Source organism: Rhododendron vialii, chromosome 4a (genome assembly GCF_030253575.1).
Source record: "Rhododendron vialii isolate Sample 1 chromosome 4a, ASM3025357v1".
Taxonomy (NCBI): Eukaryota; Viridiplantae; Streptophyta; class Magnoliopsida; order Ericales; family Ericaceae; genus Rhododendron; species Rhododendron vialii.
Window position 1 is genome coordinate 34,258,385 of NC_080560.1, and position 17,113 is coordinate 34,275,497.

A 17,113-nucleotide genomic window follows, 5' to 3' on the forward strand; every position below is an offset into this window, starting at 1 on the left:
AAAAAAATTTTGCTCTTAGACCATGTCCAGTCCAGGAAATCATTAGAAAAAAATGTCAAAATTGGGCAGTCTGATTGAGAGTCGCGCTTGTAAACTCACGCACTAAGAGCATCTCCAGAGAAGTAGGAAAATGGGATTTTGACCAAAGCTCTCTTCCTCCTTTGGAGTTGCATGCTCCAAATAGCAGCTATGTAGGTTGCAAATTTCCCTAATGGTTTTAGATAATTAACAGTCATAATAAACCAGAATTTAGAACTATCATGAATCTCCTTTCGAATACTATATATTCTTTGATTGAGAGTCACGCGGATTAGTACCCTTACTACCTTTAATTTCAATTTCCCATCACTCATTCCAACCCATGCAACTACTTATAAAATCCTTTTTAAGCATATATATGATGTTACGCTTGTTTTTTGCAACACATATATAGTTTGAGAGCCCTGCTATTTGCATGACGTATAATAATAGTCCTGTTAAATTGTTTTTGGGTATTCATTATAAAAAAATATATAAATAAATAAATAAATAAACCAATACTCCCCTTAGCAAAGGGGCACCCCAGAAAACAAGAAAGACACTTGACAAAACCCGGGCCCTTGTCCAAGCATATATTATAACATTGGATATGCATATATTCTTGTACATTACCGACACACCTCATTAGACAAAAATGAAATGAGTAAAAGTAAAGCAACAATTATTCTTGCCCACTTTACTTCAACTTTCATTCACTTCGGATACCACGTGACGAGGAGTCGCACTTATTGAACACAACACTCCAAACTAGAAAAGTAACAAATGGCACGTGATGATGACGTTAGTCTAAGTAGTGCTGGGAATCATCCGCGTCATACTTTCGGAGCCAGACTCAATCGATTGGGTGGTCTCGGTCTCTGTCATCCATTTCCCACTGAGCATGAAATTCATCCAAAAGATACAACTCATACTCCCCTTACACCATTCTAAACATAAGTTAAGCTATGTCATCAAATTTTATCAGTGAAGATAATCTGTGGAATATCCCAATCTGTACCTATTATCAAATTTTCATCATTCATCTTCACCTAGCAAACTATTCGTTCCCAAAATAGCTATTCCAGGATTGCATTGCCGCATCGACCTTGTCATCTTATCCATATCCTAAAAGGACACGTTCCCCTTAAATTTCGCGCGAAAAACAGAACTGCATCAATCAATTTGTGAATCACAAAAACCAAAACTAAACGGTTTGTTTATCATCAATCCTTTCTCATATACACAACAAAACAAAATGAGCACCACCTCTTATTTTGTTGTCTGTCCTTCATTATACATTCATCTTTCTACCAATAAAAGCTGCTGCTGCATGCTGCTGGTGGCGGTGGTGGTGGTGGTGGTGGTAGAAACGGCGGTTATAGCACCTTGATGGTTGTAACACCACCATCATGGAAGGCGGGGCCACACCAACACCACCACGGAAGGTGATGGTGGTGGCAGATCCTACTCGCGAATCAGCTGCTGCCCTCCAATACGCGCTCTCCCATGGAGTGGTGGAGCATGACACATTGATTCTCCTCCATGTCGAAAACCTGAATGCTTGGAAAAATCCGTTTTCGTTTTTTAAGTGGCCAACGCCTTCCACCTCTACCACTGCCTATGCATTTTTCTCGTTGTCCTCCTTCACCGAAGGCGGCGGCAGCAGCGGCAGTTGTGGAGGAGACATGGATTTTCTTGAAGTAATGAGGCACGCTAGCGAGATTTCGCAACCGAAGGTGCGAGTGCTGGTGGAGAAGGTGGAGATGGAGGGCAAAGAAAAGGCCGCTGTGATCCTTCACTATAGCACCTTGCATTCGGTTGATATCATTGTTATAGGGCAAAAAAGGACTCTATCAAACGCAATATTAGGGTAAGTACCTTGACACACTTTCGAGTTATGTTTTGGGTGTTACGTAATTAGGTTGGCAACAATGTATATTCTACATAATGAAAACCAAAGAGCGAGAAAATGTTTTTCTTGTTGAAAATATGTAACTTGAAGTGCAAAACCTCATAGGTGTTTTCAACTCTTACAGGGGCATTTCATAAGAACTTTACTTTGGGTTTAATTGAAGGTCCCGCTAGTGGACGATGAGATCGATCTCTCATGAATTAGTCGAGATTCACGTAACTGGCCCATGAGACATCAACGTAAACATATATAACTTGGAAAAACATGATTTGCAAGATAAAACGCGACCCAAACCTGGCATACGTATTTACCTACTTCGAGAGATGTTTCATCCCCGTGTAGGTTGGCTTCCGCCTGAACTGGTTTGTAATGAAAAGTATTGAGCTCCTTTATGCAACTATGAACTTCATTTGAGAAGAGTTTTCCACTAGTTCTTTCTGTATACATGTTTGCATACTTACAAATTTATATGCATATGCAATCTCAACAGGCAGAGGAAGAATGGATCTTTGAGGGGACTAGATACAGCAGAGTACTTGATAGAGAACAGCAAGTGCACCTGTGTTGCAGTGCAGAAAAAGGGCCAAAATGCAGGATTTCTTCTGAATACAAAAACCCACAAAAACTTCTGGCTTCTGGCATAAAAGCATGTGAATGAATTCCACTCTCTATTCTTTAAAAAAAAAACCCTCTCTTTGTATCGCACACGCACACATATCAGAATTACCTCTCTTGCATCCCTTGTAATTTCTTTAGTTCAAGATAATTTTTGCTGCCAGACGTAGATCAATTCAACTTGCATTGTTTCCTGAAGCTTTATTTCTCTATGGGTTTCACCGAGAAAACCACGCATGCTTTTACATTTCCAGTTTATGAGTGATGTCAATATTTGAACAAGGAAGAAGTGTGGGATAAACTAGCACCAGAAACTGACTTATCATTAACTAAGTTCTCACTCCATGTAACAAACCAAAACCTTTCGAAACTTATGTCTTTCTTGGAGGCATCGGAATACAACAATGTGTGTAGTAAGCCAATTAACAAGCCTGTTAAAAGGTTTGATTAGTCCACGGGGAGAGTGGTAGACTAAGTACAAGACGGCAAAGAGAAGAAAAACTTGTACATTTGGAAAACAGTACACAAGAAAACGAGAAAGAATTTGGTAAAAAAGAATGGCACATGAACTGAGCCACAAATCAATAACATTCCTTCATAAAATTTACCATGTACCAACGTACAGATAATCAATCAACAAAAAATAAAAACCCTCTGTTGGCTAGGGTGACTGAAAGGCTTATTAAGGTGGAGCAACTTACATCAAACCCAAAATTGCTGCAGCCACGGTTGACTCAATGTCAGAACTTATCGCCACTATCCCTAATTTACTTCATTATATCTCTGAACCAAAAGATTAGGGTAGAGATATGTATTCCATATTTCCACCTCACAAGTAATCGCTATCGAGAAGTGTGAAGTCATTCATCTATGCGCGCTTACACTTTCTAAGGAGATACTAGAAGTCCCAAAATTTCGATGCTTACCATCAGCCTGGTTGGTGAGTTGGAAACCTTGATTAGGAAGTTGGTTGACGAGAAGAGTTTCCAGTTGGCAAGCCAAGCTCTTACCAGGTACCAAGAAATAGATGAATGAAGCATTGTCCATTCCCTTCTTTGAACGATGAGCACGAATTCGGCCCTCAAGATCATCAGTCTGGTAGTAGTAGTAGTGCATTACACCAAGGTTAAACACGAGAGAAGGCAAATTTAATACACTTCAAAAAAATGTACAAACACGCAAGGAGAAGATCTATGTTATTTAGCAAGACTCACAAGTAGGGTTTACCGAGTCTGAGGCTACATATTTGGCTATCAAATGAAAGGATTTGACAATTTTGTGCAATGAGAATACCTAATGTTTAGATTTGGTAGTATGCTTATGGATTTCAACATTGAGATTGAGAGCTTTATCATGATGAATTATTCAAATGACTCTACTAGCAGATACTGTGTCCTTCATGTTAAGGTTTCCAACTATATGTATACCCTAAAATTTATATCGTCTACCTCTAATCTATCTTCTACCCTAGTCTCAAAAGTCATATAAAGCTAAACCTCTTATAAATTTGTTGAAATTGCACATTAAATCCCTCCATTCAAAATCCACCTGTGTCCAGAAAAAGCTAAAGCATCAGGTGACAGTAAACTGGTTATTCCTGCCTTTTCACCCTTAAACTATTACATCCCAGCATCACAATGTCTCCTGATGTAGTAGCTTTTGAACCAAGGAGACAACAGTTTTAGCATGCTAATTAACAACATTCAAAAAGGAATTAAATTATGAAATTGAGTACCTCTCCAACATAGAGTTTTCTGTCGGGCCTAAGCATCACATATACACTTGAAGAACCTATTGTCGATGGAGGCGGCTGTTCCCTAGCAGCAATAGCAACACATTTTACCTCTGGAAATTCCGATAAATTTTTCTTGTTGTAGAGCTCAATTAACTTTTTCTGAACAACTATGGTGACTGCACTCTCAACTTCCTTCTGCAAAATCTCCATTGGGGTTGCTGACTTGCCCTCGGCATAGAATTCACTTTTACAGTTACCATTAAATCGATGAGAGGATTCATTGGACCCATTGACGTTTGTTTTAAGAGTAAAACGTTCTAGTTTTGCTTCACTCCTTTCTGAAAGCATACCTTTAGTGTAAACTGAAGAATAAAGCTCTTCTGCTCTTTGGATAATAGTTTCAGGAATTCCTTCCCTTTGAGCTGTTTCAAATGCAAGGCTTTCTTTGCAGATCCCATCTATCAGCTTCCATGTTGGTTTAGGTAGCCCATCAACATTTTCCGTAGCCATTGCTTTATACACAGTGTGGTTTGTCGTCAAAGGTAAATCAAAAATTCCATGCAAGTGGGTGGATACAATACCAAGACAACCAATTGCATCCAGAGTTTCAACAATGCTACCAGCAATACATGTCCCTTTTGCTGTTTCCGTTCCTCTGCATATTTCGTCAACAAGCACGAGACTCCTTGAAGTGGCTCCACTTATTACAGAACGAATCTCCGACATTTCCATCTGACCACACAAAAATATGGATTTGGGTATTATTTTATGTTAAAAAAAGTAGAAATCCACATACTATGCATATTTGCTCAGCCAAATCGAGAAATGTCTTGACAAAAAAATCCTTCCACACAGTCAACTCTTTAATAAATCAGGTTAATGGGCCACGAAGCATTACTTCAATGACTCTGGCTGTGCTAAATCATCAGAAATTTCTCTGAAAGTGACGCAGGTACGCCAGCTAGATTGTCACATGACTCACATCATTATTTTCAAGAAAAATCCGAGGTGTACCTTCATGGGGACTCAATAAAGCGTCTCTGAAACTTATAAAATACAGTAAAATCTGCTTCCTTCCTACATATAGACATTTTTTTGGCTGTCTAGTTATCACAGAATGTGCATAACCTCGCAGTATGTTTATTCTCGGTATTTCACACTTCTCGTATAAACAGTCAAGTCAACATGATTAGGGAAAAGGAACGTAAGATCTTGGAACTTCGTTGCACTATGACAGCATTGACAGAGGTTGGATAAAAGTGACCAAAACCAGTTGCATAAGGTAATAGGTGGGAATAGTACAACCAGTGAAAGGGAACAGGCCTGATCCTAATCCCAAGCGAACAATATAATATCCTGTTGCATAAATGGGGGAATACTAAATCGTAAAAAAAAAAAAAGGTTTTAGAATCTTAGTTGCACAAATTGCTACTCCCTCCAATTGCACTCCACCACCTCCATGTTGTAGAAAACACATGGTCTTTCACATCTTCCCCCCCTTCCCCCCCCCCCCCCCCCCCCCACCCCCCCCCCCCCCCCCCCAAAAAAAAAAAAAAATAGAATAAAAGAAAGAGAAAAGACAAAAATTAGCAATTAAAACTATGCACCATGAAAAGAATAATGCACCTGAAATGAACTTTTTCCATCAGCAGGACTGTCATAGGACTTCATGTGCAGCATAATCGAGTCGAAATGAGGAATGAAGGCCGATTCTGCAGGCACCATCAATCCACATATTCCAAGTAATGAAGCTGCACAAATTGATCGAAGCAAGCTTGATTTGCCACCACCGTTTGGCCCTGTCAGCAAAACTAGTGATTGCATATCAACAGTATTCTGTACAGCACTCCCTTGTGCCACATCAAACCAATATGGAGACAAACCAATTATCTTCATCCCACCAGCTACATCTGAAGGTTCTACATCCTGCATCAAACAATGTTTTTTCTTTATCGGCATGCATCACAAATTGTTAATCCATGAGCATTTGTTATATATCAAAGATATGGAATGATATAGATTGTTACTACGAATTCAGATTAAGTACAACTATCGCAAACGGATACATCTCTAAATATTTAGCATCGAAGATTTTTAAGGTCTAAAATTGAAAGGCATTAACCAATCACAAATGTGTCAACTACAATTATGTCTGGCCTCTTGCGTAGTAGATGCAGAAGACCAACTTCTGTTGAGGTTTATCCTGTGGAGGTACTCAAATTGGATAAGTGATCAATTTCTAGGTTTCATCGTTGTAAATCAGTAAAGTTCAGCACTTCCTATTGCATAGGAACTTCTCTACCAGTAACAAATGGTACTTCCAATTTCAGCCCCTCAAGGACATAAATTGTACCTCTTCTCACCAACACAGTAGTGTACGAGAGAAATGGACGCAATTCAGTTCATCATAATTTTTCACCCAACCAAAGTCGTCCAAGTTGACATCTCAGGGCCAAGCTGGCTCTTGAGGTATGAAGCTTAAATCTTGTGATTTCATAACACCTAAAGGAAGACAATCAAAATAATGCATGGCTTCAGCGTTTTCTCAACCTCAACAAAAGTTACTCCAATAAGGTCCTCAGTTTCAAGTAGTGATTTTTGAATCGTAAAAGCTCAGACTGTCAGGTACCAGAACTGCCAGATTGGGTATGAAGGCTGCCACAATATACAAATAAAGAATTGGGTTAAATTGCGATATGTCCCAACCCTCATAGTACAAAATTGATTGATGAACCAACACAGGGTAATGACCAACTTCTCTTGTTCGGTCAAACAAGAAAGAGATGAAAGTTCCATTCAACTGAAATATATAACTCCGGAAGCTATTAACAACTTCAACAAAGTTCCTCCGTAGCTTGCCATTTTTATCTTTTCATCAAGTCTTTTTAGCAACTTCTCTTGCCTCTTTTAGCAAATTTTTCCATGTGAAGGCAAATGCAACGACATTCCCACTTGTCCAAACTACATCGAGGCTAAGCAGGTTTCAATGTGGTGATAAGACCCAAAACCAAATGCACTCTAATTCTGTCCCATGTTGTATGGATTCAACGTGGGCCACCTAGAAAGCATGTTTCAATGGGGAGATATCACATGTACAAGTCTCTGATACAAAATCACCTATATCACCTTCATAATGAATCACCATCGCAACAAGTCAAAAACTAACTTGACATACTAAATAATATACAAAATTACGATGAGTGATGCAAAAATCTCTGGATTGGGGCTTGTCTTGGTAATCTTGTGGCCAATTCATAACTTAATACCGTTCAGTATATCAAAATTAAGTGTTAACACTTTGAATGCCTAATATTAGTATTGCTCCATAAGGATATGGTAGCTTATGTTCTGTTAGAGCTTATCCCGAATTGGTTAATTATAATCCCCAAAACTAGCATATGACCTTGGGCAGTGTCTCCACTCATTGCCAATAGGTTTTGAATGCTTTAACATGGTATCAAAGCTAAGCTTTTGGACAAGACTCACTTGATTGATTGCTCCGTTGGTTGTGCTACTTATCCAAGTGTAGGTCAGGGGTCGAACGTGTGGCAAAGTGTTAGAGAACCTCCAAAACTTATATATGAGCCTAGGGGGACTCTCCACTCATTGCAATAGGTTTTGAGTTGGATGCTTTAACATGTTCCTTTGGGCTAATTTGGGTTTGGCTATACAACCAAGTGGTAACTTTGTAATGGTTTTATTACTCTCTCTCTTGTGTAACATGGAATCAGAGTTGTCACCTAAAAAGTTCCAATCAGCAGCTATTGCCAAATTAGTCAGCAATTGCAACTACAGTTGTCTGCTTCACTTTGTTTGAGCAATTTTTGACCACCATGGCACTGAGGATTAATGGTGGTTGACAAAGCTGCTCAACAAGATAGTTCTGAGTAAAAAGATGCCAGATGAGAGTAGTGGCGAAGGAGTATCTTAGTACCTATGTATAAGAATTAATGGGATATCGCAAGTTACAATAACTGTAGAGGTATTAAATTGATGAGTCATACAATGAAGCCGTGGGAAAGAGGTGTTAAGCATCGCCTAAGAATGATGACAACGGTATCAGAGAATTAGTTTGGGTTTATGACTAGTACATCAACTATGGAAGCAATCTACTTGTTAAGTAGAGTATTAGAAAAGTCAAGATAGAAAAGAACCTTCACATGGTTTTCATAGACTTGGGAAAAAAATAGATAAGGTGCCTAGAGATGTTACTTAGTGGGTCTTGGAGAGAAAAGGTGTGACAAAAGGATATATTAATGTGGTGAAGGACACATATAAAGGTGTTGTCACTACTATTAGATTCCCAATTGGAGAAACAAATGAATTCCGCATCACAATAGGATTATACCAAGGGTTCTCTTCTAGTCCTTACCTCTTTACCTTAGTTATGGATGAATTGACTAGGCATATTCAAGATGCTATCCCATGGTGTATGTTTTGCATATTACATTCTTAGTAGATAAAACTGCAAGAGGTGTTAATGCTCAATTAGAAGCTTGGAGAGAACAATTTGACCAGTAGGAGTAAAACGGAGTACATGGAATGTAGGTTTGATGGTAGTCAAACTGCTAGTGCTGACAGAGTGACCCTCCAAAATCAGAAGTTACCAAAGAAACGAGTGTTTTAACTATCTTGGCTCAATTGTTAGCAAGGATTGAGAGATGACAGCGGATGTGACGTATAAAGTACAAGTGGCGAAGCGCTTCAGGAGTGTTGTGTGACTGCAAGATACCCATAAGGATCAAGGAAAACTTCTACCATTCCACTATAAGACCAGCCATGTTATATGGCACAGAGTGTTGTGCTACCAAGAAACAACATATGAGTAAGATGGGTTTAGCTGAAATGTCAAGTGAGAATGCTGAGATGGATGTGTGGTAAAACCTTGCGAGATAGAATTAGAATGAAAAACTTTGTGGGATGGTAGGGGTAGCACTGATAGAAGATAAGATGAGAGATAATAGATTAAGGTGGTTGGAACATGTCTATCATAAATTGCTCGATGCCGTAGTTAGGAAAGTGTGATGTGGTTATGGTAGACGCCTGGTAACACTAAAGGAGAGGAGTAGATCAAAATTGAATTTAGAGGTGGTAGTTCAAAAGGACTTAGATTTATTGGAAACATTTATTGGATAAGACAGCCAATTCATCCAGCCGACCCAAATGATTAGAACTTAAGGCTCGATTTGGTTTGCTTTAGTTTATAAGCAGGTTGATGTATTGCTATGCGTTAGTCATAAAAATTTTGACAAATAAATCAATCAATTGGATCCACAAAAAGGACCCTAACTACCAAGGGAACAAGGCTTCCCTAAACTACGAGTTCCTACAAGCAATTTTTGCAACAAAATAACAGAACATAGGATATAACATTGAAATAATTGGGTGAGATGAGCACACCTTCGAGGGGTGGAGTGGTGTAAGAGTAGGGAAAACCCATTTTCTTCTTCTCCCTTCACTGTAAGTTATTGGTTTTGTCGAAACACGTAAAGATTAGAAACACATACTAGTATTAGGACAATATGAAAACAAAGGGATCCTATTTTATAAGAACAAGTATGGTAAATTTTGCCTATTAATAAAGATTAAAAATCAACACACCAAATTGAGAAAAAGCAAAACTGATCAAACAGTCACCAAATACTTACATCTTTGGGTTTGTGCTCAATTCATCAACCAGATCAAACCTAGGTTCCATTTTTTGACGATAAGATATAGAAGAAGTTTCTACATATTATAGTGGATGTCACCAATCTCAAGTGGAGTAGCAATATCACATGAACCCAATATTGCCAATCCAACACATTTGCCTATGAATCGATCAGGAGTGCCAACGAAGGTTGAGAGGAAACCAAGTGCTCTCTGTCAGCTATACAGTCTGATTGATTCGTGTTCAGGTTGACGCACCAAAGGCTTGGTAGATTAAAATCATGACTGAATCCAAACCAATGCATGTTGCACCTATGGTGCAATGAAGCACAAAACTAGATTTGGTCTCACGTATCTATGTCCGACACGTCCTGATTGCCATGTCCGCAGCATGCACTACCAAAAGGTGCCCGACTTTTTGATGTTGACATCTGAGATGTTTCAGACACAGTGGACAAGCCCGAACATATCACAAGACAGTTAGGTCTGTGGACATCATAGGAAGTTCTAGCGATTTTTTAAAACCGACGTGTTTATTATCAAAATGGAACAAAATAATAATGGACCAAAACATAACACTAGAGAACCTTTCGACTTGCATAAATGGCAGGAGTCATACTCATCAGTTTGGTATGCAGGTAGACTGTGAACAAAGGGCTTGAGAACTTATCAGAGTCCAGAATCTATATTGCTATCCTTTCCTCTATTTGTTTTACTTTTCTTTCTTAATTTTCTCAGATGCTGCAAGTAAAACAACTATTCACAGGATCGAAGCCGGAAATCACATTGCATCAAGTTATAGTCTATCTGATTTTTTTTCCTGAGAACTGCAACTAAAATGATATTTTCTATTTTGAGTTTCTTTTCAGATTCTGATTTCAAGCAGACAAACTGAATAAGTTTGTTAATTTTCCAGAATACGATATGCTGATTCAGTGAATTTGATGGAAAATTGGAAGTTGAGACAACTGATGGTTGAAATGAGGAAAAAAAAGAATCTCCAACTACATACACATACACTTCTTGAGAAGTATATAGATAAAGATGGTTTCATAAAGCAACAAACATCCTAAAGTGCGTATTTCACAGCTTTTAATAAAAATGGTCAAGAACAATGCCATGCATGGTCAAAGAGCTACAGAAACATTATGTATGAGTTTAAAATCTGATTAAAAAAATTGTGAGTACAGAACCAGACACTTAAGGAAGAGAACAATTGAAAAGAAACTTAATTTGAGAATCCCACCTCACATGAGCAAATAATGCCTTAGCAATGACGAGCAAAATGGAAGCAAAGACAAGGATATTGATTTTAGATTGTAACTCGGCAGAAAGCGTCCTCAGCAATTCCAAGACCCTAGCCGTTGCCTCGGCACCTGCTTCATGGTACCTTCAATATCAACACGAATGATCAAATTATCAGAGAACAAAAGGAATTATCACATACATAGGAAGTTATTAAACACTTAGTCAGATATTTACAGAAATGAAACCTTGTTAGTGCATCCTCCACCTTCACAGTGGTAAACCATTCCTCTCCAACCTTTCGACCCTTGGAATCTACAGCAGCTTTGAGCTGTTTAATTTGTACTTCTCCTGGAGTACCAGCCCAAACAGCTGGAGTGAAGCGTTTTCCCTTGAACCAAACAGCTTCATGCTCCCGAGCATATAATATTTCTCCCTTTGGGCCTCCAAGTGGAGCTGTGGAAGCTTTTATTCTTGAAATAATAGGGAGGAAATCTTGAGAAACCTATAAGAATGTCATACAACAAAGTTTTATGCATGTAACAGTTTTAGGTACATGATATGCTACTCAGGAAACTGAATAGCTTGAACGTACATTTAGATATGAAATTCATGGCACCTGCTTCATTACAATTGCCCTTAAGAGGGACCTACTATCTCATTTTTCGTGCGAGATTCTAACATTCACAGGCCTTATCATCAACTTTTTAGAATAGTTGACCTGCTAGTAATCTCCTAGCTAGTATCATCAAACTGCTTAGTCATTTATAGAAGTACAAAAAATTACTTGAGGACTTCTTTAAGAGTCAACATGATAGGAGGAAATTCGAACAATATCATTAGGGTTAAGGATGCATATGAGCACATGAAGAAAAGGAGCATTCAGCAACTATATGTACCCTCCAATTACAAACTTCACATCATCAACAGCCAATCCAGTTTAGTTGGTCAACAATCAGCCCATACACAGCCTATCCGCCTGAACTCCCAAATACTAGTATCCTCGTGAAATGATACATAAGACATTGTTGTCTAAACAGAGACACAAAAGAAGCAAATATTCATAGATACAAGGAACTATCAAGTAAAGAAATGAAGAAAAACGAAGACAGAAGAAGCATAAAGACTAAATCACCCAACCAAGAAAAGATGCAAAAAAAAGATGCAAATACATTCACAAGAACATGTATAATCGGCATAAAATAGTCCGAACACATGATCAACAGAGTAGAGCAAATATCTGTATATACTCTAAGAAAGCAGAAGTCCTGGAGACTTACAGCCAAAGATAAGGCCGCTGCTGCCTTTTCCACTTCTTCGAATGCTTCTTCCAAATGGATCCTTTTGACGCGACCTTTCCAGGACGACTCCATGTCCTCAAAAAATTCACTTGGGATGTTAGGATAGGAAGTTATCGGCTGATCACTTTCAACATCTAAAGAAATGATTTCACCAATTCTAGTTGAAGTCCATTCACATTCGCTCACCTATGAGAAACGTGACAACAAATGGTGAGTTGGTGACTAGGTCTGATAATGGAGATAAAAGAGATGTGTTAGTAGTAGCTAGTTTAACTTAAGATTTTAACAGAAACAAAAATCATATGAAAGTTCTACACTAACGATACATTTTGCAGCCTGAATGGGTTGTTAAGTAACAAGAAAAATATCAGAATAGCCCATGACCTATTTTAAAGTTACATTTTCAAGAACTCAGATAAATGAGCATCAATTCTAAAATAGAATTAGAAACCAAAAATATCAAACAAGTAGCCTTGATGCCAGGAAGAACTTTTGAAGCAACAATAGAGATGGATTAGGCCGGAGGGAGTACTCGAATGAAGTTTTCATTCTCATCGTAACATTTTCATGCTCTAAAGATACTTCACTACAATTTTGTAATAAGAATGATCTTCAGAAAAAATAAGTCGATGAGATAACTTGAGAGTGAAATAATACAGAGGTCCCTCTATATTACCATTCAAGCACAAAAAGTTTATTAATTTGTGTTTGATATGCCAATGTTGAGAAGGAACCAACCAAATAAAGTTTTGCGCTGGAGAAAAAAAAAATTGAAATTCTAGAGGAATGCAATTCAACATTGAAAGAGAAAACTTGCAATAGCTAACTTTTTAATTCAAATATGATCAATTGTACAATTGCATGGCTACAATTTTGAGGATCATTTGGCATAATTAAGTTTAGAAATAAACTTCAGGGCATTATACTTGTACAGCATTGCCAATGTTTGCCACCATTCCATTGTAGATTCAAGTGATCAATACGTAATTAAAATCAGTCACACAAAGTCTTTTGCAAAGTCCTACCTAGGATAGGCAACATGATTCATCATTAATTTGAAAGTATCCCCTTTTAGTTTTGAATAGGTGGTTATGGTTCTTCTCCATATTTTTATTGGGTCATCAAGGAATTTTCCTATGATTTTTTCAAATGATACTTCGATATAGAAAGATATCCATATTTCTTCACGCGGGTAATCCCATCGTTTTCTTGCAATAATATGTCCTCACCGTGGTACTTTAAATGATCAATGCTAACTACTCCATCGCTCAATCCCTGTACATAAACTACTATCCAGTCTCAAAAACTCTCATGCTGCCGCCTCATATTTATAAAGCACGCGTCAATTGCCAATGAATCCAACACCCTATAACAAAAACTTATCAATTATCATAAATAAATGGAGTTTCACCCTACAAGGATCAACATGAAGTATATAACCATCAACACCAAGAACTGACATGTAAAATCAGCTGATTTGTTCTTTAAAAATCAAAACGTTATGTCTAGAAAAAACTCCATATGTAATAAAATCAAAAAGAAAGTCTGAATGTTAAAATTAGGAAAGCTTTTGGCAGGATGATACAAAAATTATTGTAATAAAAAATAAAACAGAGGGAAAGGAAAGTGTAAAGCGAAGTCCCATATCGTTTGGGTATCGAAGTAACATTAAGCATACAAGCATGAGGAGGGTACCTTCTCTTTAACAGCTAGCTTTTGGGGTTAAGTTTCACCCAAGACCATGTAACATGGTATCAAAGCTAGGAACCAAAGATGGGTAGGGTGCGTGTCTTAGTGTCTATGGTGGCTTGGCCTGCACGCGACAAGCGTTGCCGAGTGAGCGCGTTGCGGGTGAGGAAGGGTGTAAAGCGAAGTCCCACGTCGTCTAGTACCAAAGTAATATAAAGTATACAAGCGTGAGTAAACCCTCACTTCAACAGCTAGCTTTTTTTTGCCGTTCAAAAAAAACAGCTAGCTTTTAGGGTTGACTTCTACCCAAGACCATGTTCAAGGGAGAGGGGTACCACTTCGAGAGGGGGAAGACCTCCTATTGGCTCAAATGGAGGATAACCTAGCCTCTTTCTTCACAGATGAGACTTTTGATTACATTCAACTTCTCCTTTAACTAATTCACAACACTGAAGTCATACAAACAGGAACAACCTTCCGTTATCCTACTACTCTACAAACTTATGCCACTAGCTTAGCAAAAAAAAATAAAAATTTATGCCACTAACCATAAGACCACCTACAACTATATTTCTAATTTCTAATATATAATGAACTAAATACAAATCTTTTATTAAAATATTTGTACGTGCCAAACTTACTTTCTTACGACCAACTTTGCCCTCAAGGTACATATCAATGCTAAAAATTAAATTATCCACAAGGATCCCCACTTACAATAACTAGAAAATGCACAAATACACGGTCGCCCTCATGCAAAGGATTTGGATTGGAACGAGCACCAAAATTCACTTCCTCATTTGCTTCCTTTTCTTCCACCAATTTATCTAGAGCACTAAAGATCCGATTAGAATTGATTTCTTTCAAAGGCTCTATGAAGAATTCAAATGGAGAGAATTTTATTTTACTTTAACCTCATCTTGTTGAATAGTATCGTGGTGAAGTAACCCACCCTCCTGCCACTTGAGTTGTCAACTATTCATACAACTTCTCAATTTAGTTGTCACCTTGATCTTTTTCTTTGATTAGTTGTCGTCCAATAAGAAGAAAATGAGTCTGTTGGTCCCAGCGTTCCAACCATCCCTCCATTTCTAACCCTTGGTGAAGCAACAGCTCAACGACTCTAATACTACATGATGTGAACTTTCTTGTAACAAAAAACTAAAAAATAGGAGAGGAGAGGGGTCCACTTCGAGGTGGAAAGCCTCCAATTGGTTCAAAGGAGGAGAAGTTGGCCTCTTTCTTACAAAAATGAAAACTTTTGATAACATTCAACTTCTCCCTTAATTGATACACAGACATTGTATTCAAGCAAGGACAACCTTCCACGATCCCTGCTACCCTACAAACTAGAAACACTAACTTATCCCAGTAACCAGAACTGCTACTACTGCTTTATTTCTTATATTTAATAAACTAAACACAAAGATTGTATAGCAAAATATGTTGGTGACACAGAAAGGTTTCTTTGTGTAAATATAGAAAGCGTGAGACTTTGTAACTACTTCAAACCTCAATGCCTATTACCTAAGCCCACAGATGATCTTATATAAGATGGAGACATGGTATTAGTCACATAACAAGACTCATGTCACCCACGTATGCAACAACCAACCAAACAAAACCTCTATTTTTGAAGCATTAAGAAAACAAAGTTGCTATTGTTTTAAATTTTGTGTCAAAGTCCACTTGCATTTTAAATTTTTCATGTGGTCTATGTCATTCATTAATATCAGTCATACATCACTAGCCAAAACTAGCACAAAATAAATTTGGAGTATTGGTAAAAAATATAAACAATTAGACTTACTAATTTGTCAAAGTCAATTTTCAGCCCTGTTGCCACCCAAGTAGGATCCATCAATAATTTCAGAATTTCTAAAAGCTCAGGATTTTTATACATCTGCAATATTTCATCCAGCACACTTTTGATTTTGCAAAATTCAATATGATTAGCTTCCCTCAACTCAAGTAGCTTCACAAGCTGCAAGGGAAAAAAAAACAAGTAATCAGTCACAATTATGAAAAACAAAGTAAATTCCGAGGGGGAGGAACGTGAAAAATGCTTCAAAAACAATATTTAAAAAAAAAGAGAGCAGGTGGTCCTACTAAGCAGAGCTAATGACAGTGAAAAATTTGGGGGTAAGGCCTCACATCACTTCGCATGATCCTTTCCCCATTATTCCTCGCTCGGCCACAAGATATGAAAATGAATTATTACTTGCTTGCTCCTACCAGCGGAGGAATGCATATATGCTTTGGAGAGCCTAATTCAACCAGCAAATAACTACACATAGCTTATTTATTATCACTAGAGCTAGGGCTTCGCGTGTGCCAGTTGAGTGTTCGCAGACATTCGTCAACGTAATGCCGCTATCGCAGGATGCCAATTCTAATGCAGTTGAAGAAGATGCCGTGGAACCAAGGGAGATCATATACAGATGGTTGTGACCCAAGAAGATTTGTACGAAGAGATGGTTACAGAGCATTGGAGAAAGAGGAAACTGAATGTTGTGGGAGAGTTTGGGTGAACGTTGATTGCAGTTGTAGTGGATTGATCGTCGATTTTGCCCTGTGTAGATATTCATTTCAAGTGTACTTTCGTTAAACTGTATAGGGTTAATTTTGAGAAATGAAAAAGTCTGCGCAATCTCAATTTTTGAGGACACCAAAAGTGGATAGCCCATTTCTATATTAGAATAGATACTTCGAGAGAGCTTCCACTGGTAATTAGATCCTTACTTTTTCCAGCGAATAAAGAAAGGAAACATTGGAAACACAAATAAACTTCCACGTGGCAATTGGATCTTTACTTTTCCAGAGAATAAAATAGCATAACATCGGAAAAGAAAATTATATGCAACGTGTTCCATACAGGGCATCCAATAAAAAGACCGATACAAAACCAATACCCGAGTAAAATCATATAGCATAATAGTACCATTTACC

At 37.9% G+C, this 17,113-nt stretch overlaps 2 protein-coding genes across 3 annotated transcripts in view; one reads left to right on the forward strand and one right to left on the reverse strand.

Moving 5' to 3' along the window:
• Positions 1-1,269: 1,269 nt before the first annotated feature.
• On the forward strand, positions 1,270-2,743 carry LOC131322675 (uncharacterized). Its single transcript, XM_058354087.1, has 2 exons — positions 1,270-1,888; positions 2,421-2,743. The coding sequence occupies exons 1-2, from the start codon at positions 1,428-1,430 to the stop codon at positions 2,572-2,574; spliced, it is 615 nt and encodes a 204-aa protein (XP_058210070.1). The 5' UTR covers positions 1,270-1,427; the 3' UTR covers positions 2,575-2,743.
• A 345-nt stretch (positions 2,744-3,088) lies between these two features.
• The window catches only part of LOC131322674 (DNA mismatch repair protein MSH1, mitochondrial), a 29,755-nt gene continuing 15,730 nt past the window's right edge, over positions 3,089-17,113 (reverse strand). For both annotated transcript variants that reach the window (XM_058354084.1, XM_058354085.1), the window contains 8 exons: positions 15,975-16,148; positions 12,455-12,661; positions 11,423-11,679; positions 11,176-11,319; positions 9,681-9,738; positions 5,907-6,206; positions 4,281-5,012; positions 3,089-3,640 (listed from right to left, as the gene is read on the reverse strand). In XM_058354084.1, coding sequence (XP_058210067.1) covers positions 3,410-3,640; positions 4,281-5,012; positions 5,907-6,206; positions 9,681-9,738; positions 11,176-11,319; positions 11,423-11,679; positions 12,455-12,661; positions 15,975-16,148 — 2,103 coding nt within the window. In that variant the 3' untranslated portion in view covers positions 3,089-3,409. The remainder of the gene's footprint in view (positions 3,641-4,280; positions 5,013-5,906; positions 6,207-9,680; positions 9,739-11,175; positions 11,320-11,422; positions 11,680-12,454; positions 12,662-15,974; positions 16,149-17,113) is intronic.